The sequence below is a fragment of the Olea europaea genome, chromosome 3 (assembly GCF_002742605.1).
Source record: "Olea europaea var. sylvestris chromosome 3, O_europaea_v1, whole genome shotgun sequence".
Taxonomy (NCBI): Eukaryota; Viridiplantae; Streptophyta; class Magnoliopsida; order Lamiales; family Oleaceae; genus Olea; species Olea europaea.
In genome coordinates this window covers 5,028,859-5,047,870 of record NC_036239.1, presented here as the reverse complement: position 1 = coordinate 5,047,870, position 19,012 = coordinate 5,028,859, and the positions used below count along the sequence as shown (strand labels likewise).

The window sequence follows — 19,012 nt, the reverse complement described above, 5'->3', positions numbered from 1 at the left end:
ACTATTATCCATTCTTGTCTTATATAACAAAAATCTCAAATGAGTTAGAATGCAATTTTGAAACGATTTTGATAGAACGAATAAGTCAAACAAGGCTGTGTATCCTTGTACACGTTGGTTTGAAAATGACCAATTCAACTTTGAGAAAATGCAAGGAAATGGCCGGTTAATCTAAGACCAATAAGATGAACATTAAGGGTCCGTTTAATTGAAAGAATGGAACTTAGGTGTAAAGAAAACGAATTTTAGGGAATTGAATTGCCTAGAATTTGTTTTACTAGGAATTGTCAATTAAATGTGTTTGATTAGTATCATTTTTTACTGGAAAATATTGAAATTTTGGATGTTTTGGTGTTCGTTTGGCTTTGTTTTTCATGAAAATTATCAATTAAATGGAAATTTTTTTTTACAATTACGAATAGAATTTGTTTCCATTACTAAAAAAAAAAAAGGCCTGGAAAACCCATTTTCTCACCAAAACCCAAGGAATTGGAATTCCTTCAAAACCAAGAAAATGGCTTCACGTGAGGGAGAAGTGGAAAAGTAATTCCATGAAAAATTTTGGGAATCAAACAACACAAACTGGGTGGAAATTTTTTCATGGAAAATGGCTCTATCAAACAGGCCCTAAATTAAAATTTTAAGTTAGATCTATATTTGAAAATGAGTGTTTAATGAGGAGTATTGTACTAGTCATTACATAAGGGAAAAAAGATGACATGTTGTGAAGCTACTAGGGCTGGACAAAACTCCCGAATCAAATTAATCGAATCGAACCGAATCGAGCTGTTATTCTTATGTTAAATACCGCCCTTGATCTACGCGGATCAGGGGCCAGCTAACGCGTGAAACACTCCGCCTGGGGAGTACGGTCGCAAGATCGAAACTCAAAGGAATTGACGGGGGCCCACACAAGCGGTGGTTTAATTCGATACAACGCGCAAAACCTTACCAGCCCTTGACATATGAACAACAAAACATGTCCTTAACGGGATGGTACTGACTTTCATACAGGTGTTGCATGGCTAAAAATTTTTCAATTCAGGGGATGAATATATGACAATTGAACTGATAAACCAATATCAGTCTCAACGGAAGTTAGTACTTTGTAGGTATCTGAATCGAGAATCAACGGGTTTGGTTTGGTTCTCGATTCTAAATCAAAAATCTAAAAATCGAATAAGAATCGAATTTTCCTAATTTTTTAATTAATTTATTTTAAATAAGCCAAATTATTTTATTTTATCTAAATAAATTTATTAACTAGTTAATTTAGTTCAAACCAAAAAATATGATTTTTCTATTTCTAATTTTCAATTCAAAGCCAACTTAATCAAATTGACTTAAGTTTTATCCAAATCTGTTACTATACCGTGGTACCATTTCTACCGTTCTAGAGAAATTGAATTGAAGCTCGACAACGTCTCTCTTAATTATTTTGAGCTCGTTATCTTCATCTTCCTATGATTTTAACGATCAAATCTATGAAAAACTCAGCAAAAAAAGATGTAAAAGACACATAAGATTGGACTATGTTATCCTGTAAAAGCTAAGATTGTACATATCATTAGTTGAAATAATGTTTTGTAAATATTAAAAAATTTAACTATAATATGGAACTTAGGAACCGAATTGAACCGAATCGAACCGAACCTGAACAATTCCATAATTAAATTTGGATTCGACGGTTCACTTACTAAATACCCCAAAATTTCGGGTCCGATTCAATTCTCATTAGAATCGAATTGAACCGAAATATGTCTAGCCCTAGAAGTTGCTCTGTAAAAGATCCCAAGGAGGAAGCTTATTTAAAATTCCAAAAAGAAAACTCTAAAAGGGTTAAAGTTATATATGAAACAGAAGACTCGCAGCAAATCAGAAAAAGCAAGTGTATGAAACAGAAGATGCACTATATGTATTGATTAAACTCCAAACACTTCTTTGAGAGAATTAGACTTTTGACAATAAATGATTAGCTTAGTTGAGTTTTAGATGTCAAAGCAATTAAAATTTGAAAAATTATTATTTATTGAGGTATTGACTTATAATTAATTAAATTAATCCAAACTAGAGAGGGCGCATAGTGGTATAAATATTCAACATTGGATCACACTTTGGGAAAAGAGTTGAATGAATAAGTTTGAGATAAAAATTCAACTTGTGAATTCATAACATTTTACTTAATTCTTCACACACGGACGTGTCAGTTTTGCATTGAATAAATAGATTTAGATTTTGGTTTTGTGACCTTGAAGTTATTTATGGACGTAAAATAATAAGGGCTAATTGCAGTAGAAGTTCCAAATATTTTAAATGCTAGTATACTTTCTCCAAATCTTTAATTTTTTGCAATTGTCACCCTAATATTTTCAAACGTTGCAGATGAGGCTCCAATGAAAACATCCAATTTACCGTTAGTGGGCTAAAAATTGAGTTTGACCATAATTTTTTAATATTTTTATAAAGGGAAAATAGTAACTTTCTATTTGCCAAATTAAATAATTACATTAATTAATTAAACTAAAAGAAAAAAAGGGGAAAAAACTGTATCTTCTTCCTCCAATCCCTTCATCAACCCACCTAGCCCCAGTCCCATCCTAACCAAAGTCACTACCACATTGCCACCACTACCTCTCCCTTCACCCTTCCCTCTCCAATCACCCAACACCATAAATCGTATTTTTATGAGAGATAAAAACATGTGTATTTTGACAGCTCTCCTCCCATAAGAGAACGGATGTCTATTTTCTTCACAGTGTGATATGCTAAATCAATGACATGGCTTCAACCTCGGCTTTTAATTTTTAGATTTTCTTCCAAGTTTGGAGGTTCGTGGTGGAAGTTTTATCACATTGATTGTCCAAAAATCTTTGCCGATATGCTCCGAATACGGTCTCATATTCTGTAGGTGTCGAATTAGGAAGACTGACGGATGTGGACCGGAGAAAATGGCATATTGGACCTCTACATCTTTTCCTAGTGTTGAATGTCTTGTTTGATTATTCTTCCCTTCTAAAATACAGGCAATCATAGAGAGAATAGGGGAAATGGAAAAGCAGGATTAGGGTTTCGTGTGGTGGACAATAACAATCTTTTGAGCCATTTGTCAACATTACTTAGAGAACACAAAAATGCCGCTTGCTGTGAATAGAGTGGTAATGGTGGCAACGGAGATGGTGGCGGTTTTGGTTAGGGTGGGGTTGAGGTTAAGTGGGTTGGGGATGCGATGGGAGGAAGAAGATACAGTTTTTTCCTTTTTTTGGCTTTTTTAATTTAATTAATTAAAGTAATTATTTAATTTGGTAAATAAAAAGTTACTATTTTTCCATTTATAAAAATATTAAAAATTGTGGTCAAACTCAATTTTCTGGTCAACTAACGATAAATTGGATGTTTTCCATCCATTAGGGCTTCGTCTGCAACGCTTGAAAAGATTAGGGGTGATGATTGCAACAAATCAAAGGTTCAGGAAAAGTTTGCTAGTGTTTGAAAGGTTTGAAACCACTGTTGCAATTATCTCAAATAATAATTTTAATTCTAAGACAAATGACAGGTTAACTAACCAATTTTGTTATTTGTTTGTTTGTTGAGATATGTTATAATTTTGTTTGAGAACAAACAAATATTTGAATTTGGAAGTGTTTGATAAGTGTAATTTATACACTTACATTGGCATTTAAATATAGACATTTAAGAGCTTTATGATTAATTATGGTTTAGTCTCTTGTATATTTTATTTGTTGGGGAAAAATTCGATGATTAAAAGTGAAATTGGAAGAAAAGAACGAGAAATAAGGCAAAAAAGAATGAAATCTAAAGTTTGGAGACCAAATTGAAAATATCTAATAGTTAGTTCGGACCAAAAAGATAATGATCGAAGATTATACATGTTCAATAGGATGTAAATGGGAGATAAAAGGCAAAAATGGTAAGAGGCACAACTTCAAAAGTTAGCAAGTGGCACATGGGGCCTACCTAAAGCTTCGTGCTCGCACCCCCTCTTTGAGGAACCCAGTGGCGAATCTAATCTTGAGTTTAAACGTGGGTTACAATACAAATATACATTGATTTATCTTAGGGGAAAATTCATATCTCAGATATATTTTTTTATGCCATTTCAAAAATTAGGTAAGCTTGAAAATTCAAAACTCAGGTTTGTATTTAATTAACTAAAAATATTTATTAAATAAATATATTAGAGTCACAGTTAAATAATTAATGATCACAGATTTATTTACTGATCACATATTATCAAATTAATTAGTCACGAATTATTTAGAGGTCACAAATCGAAAATTTTATAAGTTTCAGATTTTTTTTAGTCACAGACCAAATTGTTGAGGTCGCAGATTATTGTTTTAATCACAGATCATTAAATTTTAAGGTCACAAACTAAATCGTTGAGGTCACAGATTATTTTTTAATCACAGACTATCAAATTTTAAAGTCATAGACCACCGCCAACAAAAAAACACATCGATAATCAACTCAAACCACCAACTTGCATCACCACAACCACCATCGTCGCCGCCGCACACCACACCAACACCGTAGCAAACACCACCACCCACATTGTACCAACAAAACTGCACACATACCACGGATCAGCCAACTCCACCACCTGCATCAACAACCATCACCACCACCCACAACGTACCAAGACACCAACACAGCCAGAACCACCACCAAACGCCGACCACAACCATAACTCCACCATTGCAGTCCTACCTAGATCTACCACACCCGACACCACAATCACAAAAAAATAATAATAATAATAATAATAAAATCCACCAACCATACCATCGCTGCCTGAACCAAACTACCACCGTGTCACACCACAAACGCCACCACATCACCATCAGGCACAAAAAAAGCTACACAGAGAAGTCGCCACATCACCATGTCAAACACCACAAATGTCACCACATCAACGCCGAGTAGCGACGCCGGTCTCACATCTAACCGGAGAGAGAACTTGTAGATCTCACCACACCATAAACTACAGCAGATCGAACGGAGAAAGATAACTATAGATCGAAAAGGGAGATAACTGGTAGCGACGTCGGTCTCACATCGAAATCGGCGCCACTCTTCAGACATTGCTACTACAATGACAACTTCTCTGCCGACGATTTGTAATAGAGAGAAGGGAGAGAAATATGGGTGAGAAGGAGACGGTAGAGAGAGAAAAGAAAAGGAGAAAATGTCTAGGGCTTGGAATAATTGGGGCAAATATTTAATATTTAATTATTATTTGATACCGGATTTATGCACAAAGAAATTTTAACTTGGGAAAATTGCAGTCGAAGTATCAAACCTTTCGTTTATTAGCAGACTTTGCCCAAACCTTTCATTTGTGCCACCGTGAGTACCAAACCTTTAAAAAATGTGCAGCTCAAATCGAAATTGACGATTTTCGTCTGTTTGACCACAAAAACAGTCAATTGACCCCAAAAATAAAAAATTTAATTATTTCCCCAAAATAAGGTATGGGCATTTTGGATAAAACACATTTTTCCTATAAAATCAAAAATTAAAAAAATAATAAAACCACTGCCCATCCCCATCTCCTTCTTCCCCAAATCAAAACCACTCCACCCAACCACCACATTCATCGCCGGCAGCCACCACTACCCATCGGCATCACCACCACCGCTCACCTAACAATATTCATCAACAAGAAAAGCTTAATGATTTACCTCATTAGCATCACCTTTGAACAACCCTCATCACGTCGAATGCCACGCGATTTATACAACGTGATTTTTAAACCGTAAGTGTACGGTGTCAAGTTTTGTAATATAGTAAAGAAGTTTGGATGTCGAACCCACAAGGATTGATATTCGAGCAAATTTAGTACTATAATTATTTTAGCCCTCACTTTATTTAGACAATCATATATTGAAACGATGTTTTATGCTAAATTAAAATAAATGGGATGAACGACACAAGTAAATGAGGATAAATTATAGAATTTCTTATCAAAATATGAATGCCTATGGAATGATTTCATCGTACCTTCGACAATGTTTTTCAACCGTATAACTATTTCTATCGATCTTTCCAAAATTTATAGGCAAGAACGCTAAAGTAATTCTATTTCCCTCTCTCGAACGCCAAATAAAATCTATTTCTATATTTTAATTCCAATATCTCTATTTCGAATTAAATTTATAAAAATTATCAAGCACGTGGTTCTTAATTAAAACAAGCCTCAAAATTCGCACCTTCTCTCGAAACCTACGAAATCTAGGTTATATTGTCTTAGATCATGCCTAAATTTGCCTCTCTCGAGCGCCAAAATTTAGAACATCAAATCAATCAATTAGTGGCCAGTTAATTGAAAGCATTGCGCACAAACAACATAAATAAATAAACGGAAAGATTAATTGAAATAATTAAAACGGAATTCAAACATGTTTAAAGCAAGCTACATCAACCCTAGGATTAAAGTTTAGTACATAATTGAAAGAATTAACACAAGTAAATTAGAATGAAAGCACATGGAAAAGAAAAAGGAATGAAAAAACTCATTTGTAGCAGCTTGATTTCTTCCCCAAAATTAATTCCTTCAATTGTATTTGTCTTTCCGGCCATGCCCCTTTTTCTCCTTTCTTCCTTCTCAATCCCAGAAGTTTGAGCCAATGAAAATCCCCTTCAATTGTTCTGTAATTGCCGACTGTTCTCCCCAGAATTCTCTTGCTCGTTCCCCCTATACGTGGCTGGTTTCCACAGATTTGTAATGTGCGGCTCTCCCATTTTTTTAGGTTTTTGGGTGATATTTATAGTTTCTAGGAGTTTTGGACGGGTTGGAATCGATTTGGACCGAGAAATATATTTTAGAAATCTGAATTTCCCTTTCTAGGAATGTAGCGCCTGGGCGCTGCGATTTGGGCACCTGGGCACTAGTTTCTGTTGGAATTATAGCATTGTGGCGCCTGGGCGCCCGGTTCGCCCGAAACGGCATTCTGCTCGTATTTCAGTATTTTCAGCATAATTTTCTCGTTCGACATCCAATTGAAGTGATTCAAGATGCGTTGGAAAGGTAATTCAAAGGGCTACAACTTTACTTCAGGCATCATTCTCCAATTCGATCGTTTGCTATGTCGAAAATGGGTCTGAATGTGGGACTAAAAATTCGGTGCAAAACTTTTCGGTTGGAAAGTGATTTATGATCATATCTTGATTAAATTTGATCCTTTTTGACACCTTCCTTCATCCAATTGACTCCTACCACTCTCGGATCTTCATTGCAAGTTCTGATACAACTTTTGATTATGTGCACTCTAGTCTTCGAACTTTGGATCTCTTACATTTTGGTCCTTTCATCCAATTTCGCCAACTTTTTCCTATTTCTTTCATTTGGCCTCTTTTAGCACTTGTTTTCTCTACTTCATCCATCCTTCAATATAGCGTGAAAATCACATGTTAGCACCTCTAAAATACTCTCCAAGATAGCAAAATCATGAAATTAATGGCATAATATAATGAGTGTAAATCACTCATCATCGAACCTCAGCAAAAGTGGAATGAATTGGATCACTCAGCCTCGTACTTCATCCAGATTATGATTAAGACCAGGAACGAAATCATAGGCTCGTTCTTTTTCACGGTTGTGCTGTTGTTTGAAACTGCACCTAGCGCAAGAGGAATCGTCATAAAGAAAGCATGTTCTTGCCAAACATCTTGAAGATTAGAGAAATACAGAGTCACGGAATTAGAGCTCTGTTTTATCTCTTTCAATTTGGAACGAAGTTCAAAATTTTGGAAAACGTTTCCAAGATCAGATTACAAACAACGAGCAACATTCCAGACTTCTTTGGCTGTTTTAAAAAAGAGGTATCGAAGGCTGATTTTAGGTTCCAATAAATTAATAAGCCAGGCAAGAACAATAGAGTTCTTGGACAGCCAAGTCATTATGTGGAATCAGTAGGGTTAGGAGAAGGAAGTTCACCGGTGATGTGGCCTAGTTTTCCTCGGCCACAAATGACAATTTTGAGGGATTGAGCCCACTGTAGGTAATTTTTACCATCTAATTTGTGGGATGTAACCTGAAGAGAAGATGCATCGCGACCGGAAAAGGAAGCAACAGAAACTGGATCTGGACCCTCGACTAGGACTGGCCAGAAGTTGCATAGACGTTGTAACCTTATGAGTATTGTTGGGTGGGCAGTGGTGGTGATGCCAGTGGGTAGTGGTGGCTACTGACGATGATTGTAGTGGTTGGGTGGAGTGGTTTTGATTTGGGGAAGAAGGAAATGGGGATGGGTTGTGGTTTTATTATTAATTTATTATTTTTTATTTGATAGGAAAATTGTGTTTTATCCAAAATGTTCTTACCTTATTTTGGGGAAATAATTAAATTTTTAGTTTTTGGGATCAACTGACGATTTTGTGGTCAAACAGATGAAAAACGGACATGGACTATAGCACGGTCGAGCCCGTGCCTAGATCCGCCAGTGGAGGAACCCGAGAGCAATTAAGAGGAAATTTTGGTACCTTCATAGCAGTTCCCTGTTTCATGTCAAATTCAATTTGAAAACCAATTTTTACACCTTTTTGACCTATTTTCAACTCATATAAATAGAGAACGTGGCCACAACATTAAAGGGCCTCTCATACTCCAAAATTCCATAAATTATCATAATCAAAGGAAGGCAAATTTATCATTCTTGTGAGAAAATTAAATAGGAATTACAAGGCCATCGTCAATTGAAGATCAAACCAAGACTTTGGGGAAAAACATGAAGAATTTACTGGAATTCAATCAAGAAATAATTGAAGAAATTCAAAAAGTTCAAGATTCACCATCTTCTGCTTCATTAATCTAAAAATCGGGTTATGTTAAATCAATTAATCATGTTTTCTTGTAATTTTGTAATGCTAGGCTAGATTTTCAATAACTAAGACTTAGATGAACCCATGTTATGAAATTTTAATAAAAATTCAATAATTTGACGCCCATTATGTGTACTCTTAGATGATAGTTGTGGAACTTAATATTTTTCAATTAATTAACTATTAATTGGAATGTTGTATGAATTTTATTATTATTGAGAGAGACAATAAGATAGATTGCAATTATAACAACAATTGTGAAGTTCGATAAAGGATAGAGACATACTGATATACTTTACATTATTTCAATAGATAGCATTTTTAAAGTATGCTTTCATGTTCTCTTAGATGATAGTTGTGGAACTTAATATTTTTCAATTAATTAACTATTAATTGGAATGTTGTATGAATTTTATTATTATTGAAAGAGACAATAAGATAGATTGCAATTATAACAACAATTGTGAAGTTCGATAAAGGATAGAGACATACTGATATACTTTACATTATTTCAATAGATAGCATTTTTAAAGTATGCTTTCATGTCCGCATCTTTCATATAAATATAGGAAGGTCGCGTAAGAATATATATATTTAATTTTACTCGAAAGAGATTATTAATTAAATTATGAACATTGATCAACAAGAATGAACACGTATTATCTTACTATTAAATTGCATTGAAACGGATTAATAAGAGGGATTCAAAATCTTAGTAATTATCTCACCTAAATTTACAAAAAAAAAGACTTCATAATTTGATCATTAGAAAAGTTATGAAAATTCGATAATTAGCATAAAATCTTAATACAAATTTGCTATTCGATTGAGGTTCACATTAATTAATCTTAGATTAAGTACGTAATCGTTGTGAAAACAATATTTTACTCATTACTTATTTGCGATATCGTATACTTGCAAATTTTGTACGATTAAAACTCTATATCAGGAATGATCTAATGAGTACCAGTGCTCATATTATGTTAAGCACCAGTAACTTGTCATATAAATCTATTGATGGATTTTAAATTTAATTCAAACGTTGAGGCCTATTATAAATTTATTTACCAATAAATTAGTATAGCACGTCATCGTTGCTTAACAAAAGATCTTTCCTATAATCGAATTTTTGAAACTTAACATGTTTTTTATATTTGAATTTGTATCTTGATACAATAAAACTACTTGTACATAAAATATTTCAACACATCATATGTATATACACCAATTTGTAAGTGGTGATTTACATATAGCACACCCTATGTATTTTTCCTAAAGTAAATTTCTCAGGTTGGTTCAGAGCCTGTTTGGGAGTGATTTTGAGAATTAATTTTTTGACCGTTAAAAAAAAAGTGGGGTCTACCTGTGAGAGAAGAAGTCAAATATGGCGACTGAAATAATGAAATAACGATCAAAAAATCAATTTTTTGGGGGAAAAAATCGCTCCCAAACAAACTGTCAATTACTTGCGCAAGCCCGGACGGACAGATTTACTGTGGACAGTTGCTGAGTTGCATTTTCAATTGGCCCACCGGTACAAGGCCTAAGCCCACTGTGAATTGGCAGCAATGAAGCCACCTTGTACGGTTGGGCGGTGGCCGTAAAACTTTAATCTTTTCCAAACAAACAAAAAACAGCCCATTGTTCTGTGGGTGCGCACCCCCGGTGCACGTTAGCCTCCCCCACCTCATTCCTCCCTTAGCGGTGGCCTCTCATCTTTCTAGATCTCCAACTCATCCCCCGCCTGCCGCCCCTTTTAACAACCCTACCCCACCCCCTTCAATTTTTCATTATGTCACGCCACCTCCAACAAACCCTCACGACCACCACTTTTTTTCACAATCGCCGCCTTATAATCCTCTGTTCTACCGTTCGCCGGTTCTCTTATCCTAGTCACCCATGGCTTCAACTCTATCTCCGTCGTCATCATCTCCCTACAACGATCATATCCCAACCGCCACCATAGCGCTGCCGTCCATCGCCTCCAATTCCGCCTCACGCCGCCTGCCTCCACCGTGCTGGTCACATGACGAGACAGTGGCTCTGATCGACGCTTACCGGGACAAATGGTACTCTCTTCGCCGCGGAAACCTTCGTGCCTCCCACTGGCAGGAGGTTGCCGATGAGATCGCGGACCGGTGCTCCTCTAGCATCCCAAAGACCGCCGTCCAATGCCGCCACAAGATGGAGAAGCTCCGCAAGCGTTACCGTTCAGAGATCCAGCGCACCGCTCCGTATGGTGGCCCTCGTCGGATCTCCTCATCCTGGGTACACTTCCAGAGCATGCACTCCATGGAGAAGGGCCCCAACCCCTCCCCGCCTTACTCTGATGACGAGCCGCAAGGAGAAGAGGATCACAAGAGCAGCATCACACGCATTAACGATGCACACAACAATAATTACAGTCATCAGAAAGGTAATTTTAGTAATCAAGGTCTTATGGGTAATGGGACGACTAGTGGGTTTCGGATCAAAATTCCTGGCAAGGCGAGTGCAGGTTATAGTGCACCGAAGGTTTATGGTAAATTGAATGAGATGGGTGGTCAAAACCCTAATAACCCTCACACTAAAATCAATTCTAGCACTAATGGTTTCGGGGTTTCTGGTAAATTTTCGAGAGATGGGTTTATGGGTAGGGATGAGATTGGAAAAGGGATAGGAGATATTGCCAAGAAAAAGAAATGGGATAATGGGATGGACGAGGTAGTGGCTGCAATAGAGACATTGGGAGAGGGGTTTGTGAGAATGGAAAAAGTGAAGATGGATATGGCACGTGAGGTGGAGCAGATGCGAATGCAGATGGAGTTGAAGAGGACTGAGATGATACTGGAGTCGCAGCAGAGGATCGTCGAGGCCTTTGCTAATGCAGTTTCAGATAGGAAACCTAAGAAGGCAAAGAAAATGTCAATGCCTGACTGCTAAATTGGGTAAGGAAGGATTTAGTTGAGCACTGTGTTCTGCGACATTGAATCAAGTCTCTTTACTAATGTATGTAAAGTTTCCTCGTTACATAAATTGGTTGTGTTTTTCCCCCTTTTTTGCTTGTCAATTTTTTTCCATAGCATTCAGAAGTTGATTACTGGTAGCATATTTTAAATTTCATGTAGCTTCACCATGCACTATGTTGTTTGAATTGAATGGGATGTTGGAGCATCTTATGTAGCAAAATTCTGCTCTTCTGTTTTTCGAGTTTAAATTCCAATTCATTTTTCTAAGAAATATGAAGAAGTTTCAGTCCAGTTACTTTTAAGAATTAAGATGATGAAGTTTGAATTTTTTTTTTTTTTTTTTTTTTTTCCTCCCCTCGTTGATCAATTGCAGCCTCCTGCCTCATCAACTCTAAATATGTCATTTACAATGGTTTATGTAACTACCCAAATTTTTTAGATTTATATCGTTACTAAAAGTTTCATTTAAAATTTAAGAAAAACATGGCATGCAATAAATATAAAATTATACGACAATAGTTTACTTATTGTTACACGGAATAATTCCATATTCTTTAATTATTAAAAAAGAAGAAGAAGAGGGTTTTACTATACCATATTTTATACATTTCATAATTAAGCCCTTGTTTGAGCCCCATTTTTTTCACCAAAATGTATTTTTCAATAGTGATTTGACATGATTTTAACCACACATTTTTAATAAAATAATATTATATGCAAATAAAAAAAAATTCCTTATTTTTTAACCACACGTTTTCTATCAATACACTATTCAAAAATTCATTTTCTCTTCCAAAATGGAGCTCAAACAAGGGCTAAATAAACATATCAAACATCATAACATGAAATTTTGGTCCAGCCAATATTAAATAAAACATAACCAAATAAAACATGTTCCAAACTGTAAATAACACAATCTACATAATAATATAACTAAAATAAACGTAGAAAATAAAATCTATAGTTACGTTACACTGGACTTAATTAATTAATTCCAAATATTCTAGTACCATGATTTACTTTATCGTCCACCAACCAAGGACATGTTCTAACATGTGAAGAGTGGAAAAAAGAGTCAATACAAAACGAATAATGATACGACATGTTCTAACATGTGAAGAGTGGAAAAAAGAGTCAGTACGAAACGAATAATGATACAATCCCGGATAAAAGATTTTAAAACATGTGTCAAAAATTTTATACCGTCTTCATATTTTTAAAAACTTGCAAGAGCTCAATAAATATCGTATCTCTGATACAAATGATCATAATATACATAACATATCATATCTTTAACTTTTATTTGCATAATATTTTAACGACATGAAACAAGAATAATTTAAACGGAATAAAAATCAACGACAACCATTTATTCTAACTCGTCAAATCAGATAAATTTTGAAAGAAAACCAAGATATTCCACGCTTCAAAATTCTTTTTAGACAAAGATGTGAAACTCATACTGCATATAAACCATTTACTCTCCTTGGTCCTGAGATGTCTTTTTCTGTTGTGTAAGATATTTACCTTCATGGAGGCAGATAGATAGAACGTGTTTGGTACAGTTTAAAATCTAATTAAAATCAATTTTTTTAACGTTATTTTATTATTTCAATTGTCATTTTTGAATTATTCTCTCACAGGTAGGACTTGCTTTATCTCTAATGATCAAAAAATTAATTAACAAAATTTCTACTAAACAAGCACATAGATGGGATAGAAAATTGTATATTAAATTTCTGGTGTATTTGGAATTTAAGGTACCATGTCCCACATCCAAAAATGGTTGGATAAGAATGAATTTGAGAACTTTATCACAATCCACTAATATTACAATTTATATTAACAAAAAAAAAAAAACAAAATTTAGAATAGGATTAATATTTCTAGACGATGCCATCATTCATAAATCCTTAAATAACTTAATTAATTACTATTTAAGATAATATCTTTTAGCCTTAATAACGTGGGTTTAACTTATCCGGAATAACAATTATTACTAGTAACGTTTATTAAAAACATATAAGTTAGGCTAGACACATAACAATTATTACAGATAACGTTTAAAACATAAAAGTTCGATATCAATATCATGTTCTCAATTTTATTATTATTATTTTTTTTAAATAAACCATCATTTTAGAATATTTAAATTTTTTTTCTTTCCATTGTTCACGTAAACAGGGAAGTGGAGGTACTGCCCCATCAAGCAAGGAATTCACTTCGTTAATAGCACATCTCTAGAGCATCATCGGAATATTTAAAAACAAAAGACTTATCAATTAATTCTTCAATTATATCCACATCAACAACTTCATCATCATGAGGCTGTTTGCTCATATAAAAATATTTAACAGAAATTTGTTTTGTAAAATTAGGCACAATAAAATCAATTGAAATTTATAACCCCACTTTATTTTTTTTTCAACTTATCTCAATTAAATTTTAAAATCTATATGGGTCTGCAAGAGAATAAAACCTGAGCTCTGATACCATACTATAAGGATCCAAATTTTTTAAATTTAAATCAGTACTAAAAGTTTCATTTAAACACTAAGAAAAACATGGCATGCTATAAATATAAAATTATATAACGGTAGTTTACTCATTATTACATAAAATGATTCCATATTCTTTAATTATTAAAAAAAGGGGAGGGGAGCGGCGCGGTTGGGGGGGGGGGGGGATTTTTTTTTCGAATTAAAAAAAAAAAAGGGGGGGGATTTTCATTTCGTAATTAAATAAAACATATCAAACATCACAACATGAAACCCCCATTTGGTTTTGATTTTTCAGGCCAAAAAAATCAATTTTTTTTATCGTTATTTAAAATGATCAACAGTCATTTTTTACTTTTTTACTCATAAGTGGAACCCATTTTTCTCTCTAACAGACAAAAAAATTGATTCTAAGAATCAGTACCAAATAGGCCCGAAATTTTGGTTTGACCAATATTAAATAAATTATATGGAAAAACATAAAAAAAAAAAAAAAAAACATGTTCCGAACCTTAAATAACACAATCCACGTAATAATAACTAAAATACATGTTGAAATTAAAATCTATAGTCACGTTATACCGAATTTAGTTTATTAATTCCAAATATTCTAGCACGATGACTGCATCTTATCGCTCATTGACCAACGACCCGTTCTAATCTGTGAGGAGTGGGAAAAAATGATGAGTACATGAAAATACTATGTTAGACATGAATAATAGTACAATAACGAATAAAAGATTTTAAATACATGTGTCAAAAATATCAAAACGTCATCATGATATCTTTAAAAATCTATAAAAACTCAATAAATATCATATATTTGGTATCGAACGATAATAATATACATAACATATCATATCTTTAATTTCATTAACATAATGCTTTAACAACAAAAAATAAAATAAAATTAAACGGGATAAAAATCAATGACACCCCGTTGTCCTAACTCGTCAGATCAAATAAATTTTTGAAAGAAAACCAAGAGATTGCACGCTTCAAATTTTCTTTACGATAAAAGACGTGAAACTGCCATTGCATATAGACTATTTACTCTCCCTAATCCTGAATGTCTTTTCCTGTAGTGTAAGATATTTGCTTTCATGGGTAGACATATCCCCTTTACCATAAAAGAGATGATGACAATTCACTGTTCATTCTTGTAACGCTCGATTTCATACTTGAACTAGATAATTACCATTCATCAACTGGTTCCACTAAATATTTGATCTGAACTATAAAATAGCTTATGCTTTCTCTCTCTCTAAAAACTAAATAAATCACCCAATCAAAAACAAGAATTGACACAATAAAAAAAAAAAATTAATTGTCAAATTTTTTCCTTTTTTTCACTAGGTAATTTATTTAGTTTTTTTATAAAATCTACCATAACTTTTCTATATTTTCTCGAAACTCATTTCAAGAACTGTATCATAAACACATCGAATAATCTAAATGAATATCGAAAATAGTTAAACGTACATCAAACATGTGTGTTAAAAAATGCGTATAACTCGTCCTTTTTCTTTAAAAAATAATTATTTTATTAATGTTTATTATTTTTTCGCGACAATAATTTTTGACGTCATTTAGAAAATTTCCTAATAAACTTTAAAAAATTTTTAATGTCAAAAAAGACATCATTTAAAAGATAACAAGTTTACTCTATAAATTCATCGACAATTGTACAGTAGTCGAATGCATAAATTTTATATATTCTCTAGAAATTTATTTCGAGAATTATGTCATAGATACATCGAATGATTTAAATGAATATTGAAAATAATCAAACATACATCAAACATGTGTGTTAAAATATACATATAACTTGTCTTTTTTCTTAAAAAAAAATTAATTATTTTATTGATATTTATTATTTTTTCGCGACAATAATTTTTGATGTTATTTACAAATTTCCTAATAAATTTTAAATTTTTTTAATGTCAAAAGAGATATCATTTAAAAAATTAAGAATTTCAATAACAACCTAAATTTATAAATTCATCGACAATTGTACGGTAGTCGAATGCATAAATCTTCTATATTTTCTCGAAGCTCATGTCGAGAACTATGTTTTAGACTCATCGAATGATCTAAAAAAATATCGAAAATAGTTAAACGTACATCAAACTTGTATGTTAAAAAATGAGTATAACTCGTATTTTTTCTTTAAAAAAATCAATTATTTTATTAATGTTTATTATTTTTTCGCGAGAATTTTCTCAATATAATTTACATCATTTTTTTAACATGTACGTTTGATGTTGATGAAAGCGGGTAAGAAGTGCATCTTGCTTGGAAAGACTCTTTCTTCAGACTTCAGAAAGGGTTATTAGATGGCCGATACCCCTTTCCATTGAAGTAGGGAAAGCGGGATGAAAGTTCTAAGCCCGCATCTTCACCTTCTATTGGAAAGGAGGTGGATGCATTTAATTATTTTCGATATTCATTTAGATCATTCGATGAGTCTATAATATAATTCTCGAAATGAGTTTCGAAAGAATATAGAAGATTTATGCATTCAACTACCGAACAATCGTTGATAAATTTATAAAGTTAGCTTATTATCGAAATTTTTAATATTTTAAATGATGTCTCTTTTAACATTAAAAAATTTTAAAAGTTTATTAGGAAATTTTTTAAATGATGTCAAAAATTATTATCGCGAAAAAATAATAAATAATAATAAAATAATTGATTTTTTTTAAGAAAAAAAGAGTTATACGTATTTTTTAACACATACGTTTGATGTACGTTTAACTATTTTCGATATTCATTTAGATCATTCGATGTATTATGATATAGTTCTCAAAATGAATTTCGAGAGAATATAAAAGATTTATGATAAATTTTTACAAAAAAACTAAATAAATCACCAAGTAAAAAAAATAGAATTGACACAAAAAAGAGAGAGCAACTGCGTGCATCACGGAGCAAATTTGCTCCTAGCACCCAGGAGGGAGCAATATTTATTTATTTGTGTCAATTCTTTTTTTTTCTTTTTTTCACTGGTTGATTTATTTAGTTTTTTATAAAAATCTTCTATATTCTCCCGAAATTTATTTCGAGAACTATATCATAAATATGTCGAATGATCTAAATAAATATCAAAAATAATTAAATGTACACTAAACGTGTGTGCTAAAAAATGCATATAACTAATTCTTTTTTTAAAAAAAAATCAATTATTTTATTAATATTTATAATTTTTTCACGACAATAATTTTTAACGTGTTTAGAAAATTTCATAATAAACTTTTAAATTTTTTTAATGTCTAAAGAGACGTCATTTAAAAAATTAAGAATTTCGATAAGAAGCTAAATTTATAAATTTATCGGAGATTGTACGGTAGTTGAATGCATAAATTTTCTATATTCTCTCGAAACTCATTTCGAAAACTATATCATAAACTCATCAAATGATCTAAATGAATATAAAAAATAGTTAAACGTACATCAAACGTGTGTGGTAAAAAATGCGTATAACTTATCTTTTTTCTTTTAAAAAAAAATCAATTATTTAATTAATGTTTATTATTTTTTCGCGACAATTTTCTTAATATAATTTACATCATTTTCTTGAAAAAACATTATGTGGCATGACGTTAACTATTTTTTTGACATAAGGCAAAACAGCAACACAACACATGCGTAGAAAGATCATTAGTAGTGATTTCAGGAGTGAAATGAGATATTATGGGATATTCAAGGGTAAAATAGAGAAACACATATATATCTTGAATGCATTCACTCTTTTATTGTAGTAGAAAAAAATATTAAGTGGTATGACATCAACTATTTTTTTTTTTAACGTAAAAATTCAAATTAAGCAAAACAACAGCACCACACACGCATAGGAAGACCATTAGTAGTGATTTCAGCAGTGAAGTCGGATATTATGGAATATTCAAAGGTAAAATAGGGAAACACAAAATACGCATCAAGTCAACCGATGAAAGACTAGATTGAATCTGCTGTCTGACACGTTCTCCTTAGACATGTTGTACTACCAGCATATAATATAATTTGAAGTTTGGTTAATTTTGCAAAGCTGGTTGTTCTTAAGCTGGATCTTCAAATATTGTAATCATGAGATCTAAGAATGTATCATTATTTTCATTTTTCTTCAAAATGCAAGTTCTTTGTTATCCTATGACATCTTTCATGCTTCAATAATATTCAATAATTCATAGCTGATTACCCACTTGGATTTCATTATACACTTCTGTTTCTTTTACTCATGTAGTTGCTGTTGATCTGCAAATATTTTCTAATTAAGATATTAGCTGACAAATGAATTTTGCGACTGTAAATTAAGATTCATGTTAATCGACATTTCTCATTGTTCCCTTTGTAAAACCAATTTAAATCTCAGTATTGCTACCAATCTCATCTCTGTCTAATTATTGCAACATGCTTTCATATTTTTATTTCAATTGTAGAAAGCTTTTACTTAATTTCTATGTCAACTGAAGCAAAAAAAAATTTAAAAAAAATAAAATAATAAAATAAAGAGAAACTTGACAAAATTATCACATTCTATTTTATAAATTACCGCTCCTTATTTGTTCAAATTTAAAATTAACCGTGGCATCTTTATAGAACATTATTTACTTTATACAAATGTGTTATATTAAAATTTTGTAATACAATCTTCCATCAATTCTTAGCATTCAAGAAGCTAATGGTACTCTTAAAATAATATAATCCGTGCATTGCACGGAG

The 19,012-nt window shown here is 32.6% G+C and overlaps 1 protein-coding gene across 1 annotated transcript; it reads left to right on the top strand.

Moving 5' to 3' along the window:
• Nucleotides 1–10,740: 10,740 nt before the first annotated feature.
• On the top strand, nt 10,741–11,763 carry LOC111377433 (trihelix transcription factor ASIL2-like). Its single transcript, XM_023000528.1, has one exon. The coding sequence runs from the start codon at nt 10,741–10,743 to the stop codon at nt 11,761–11,763; it is 1,023 nt and encodes a 340-aa protein (XP_022856296.1).
• Nucleotides 11,764–19,012: the final 7,249 nt, after the last annotated feature.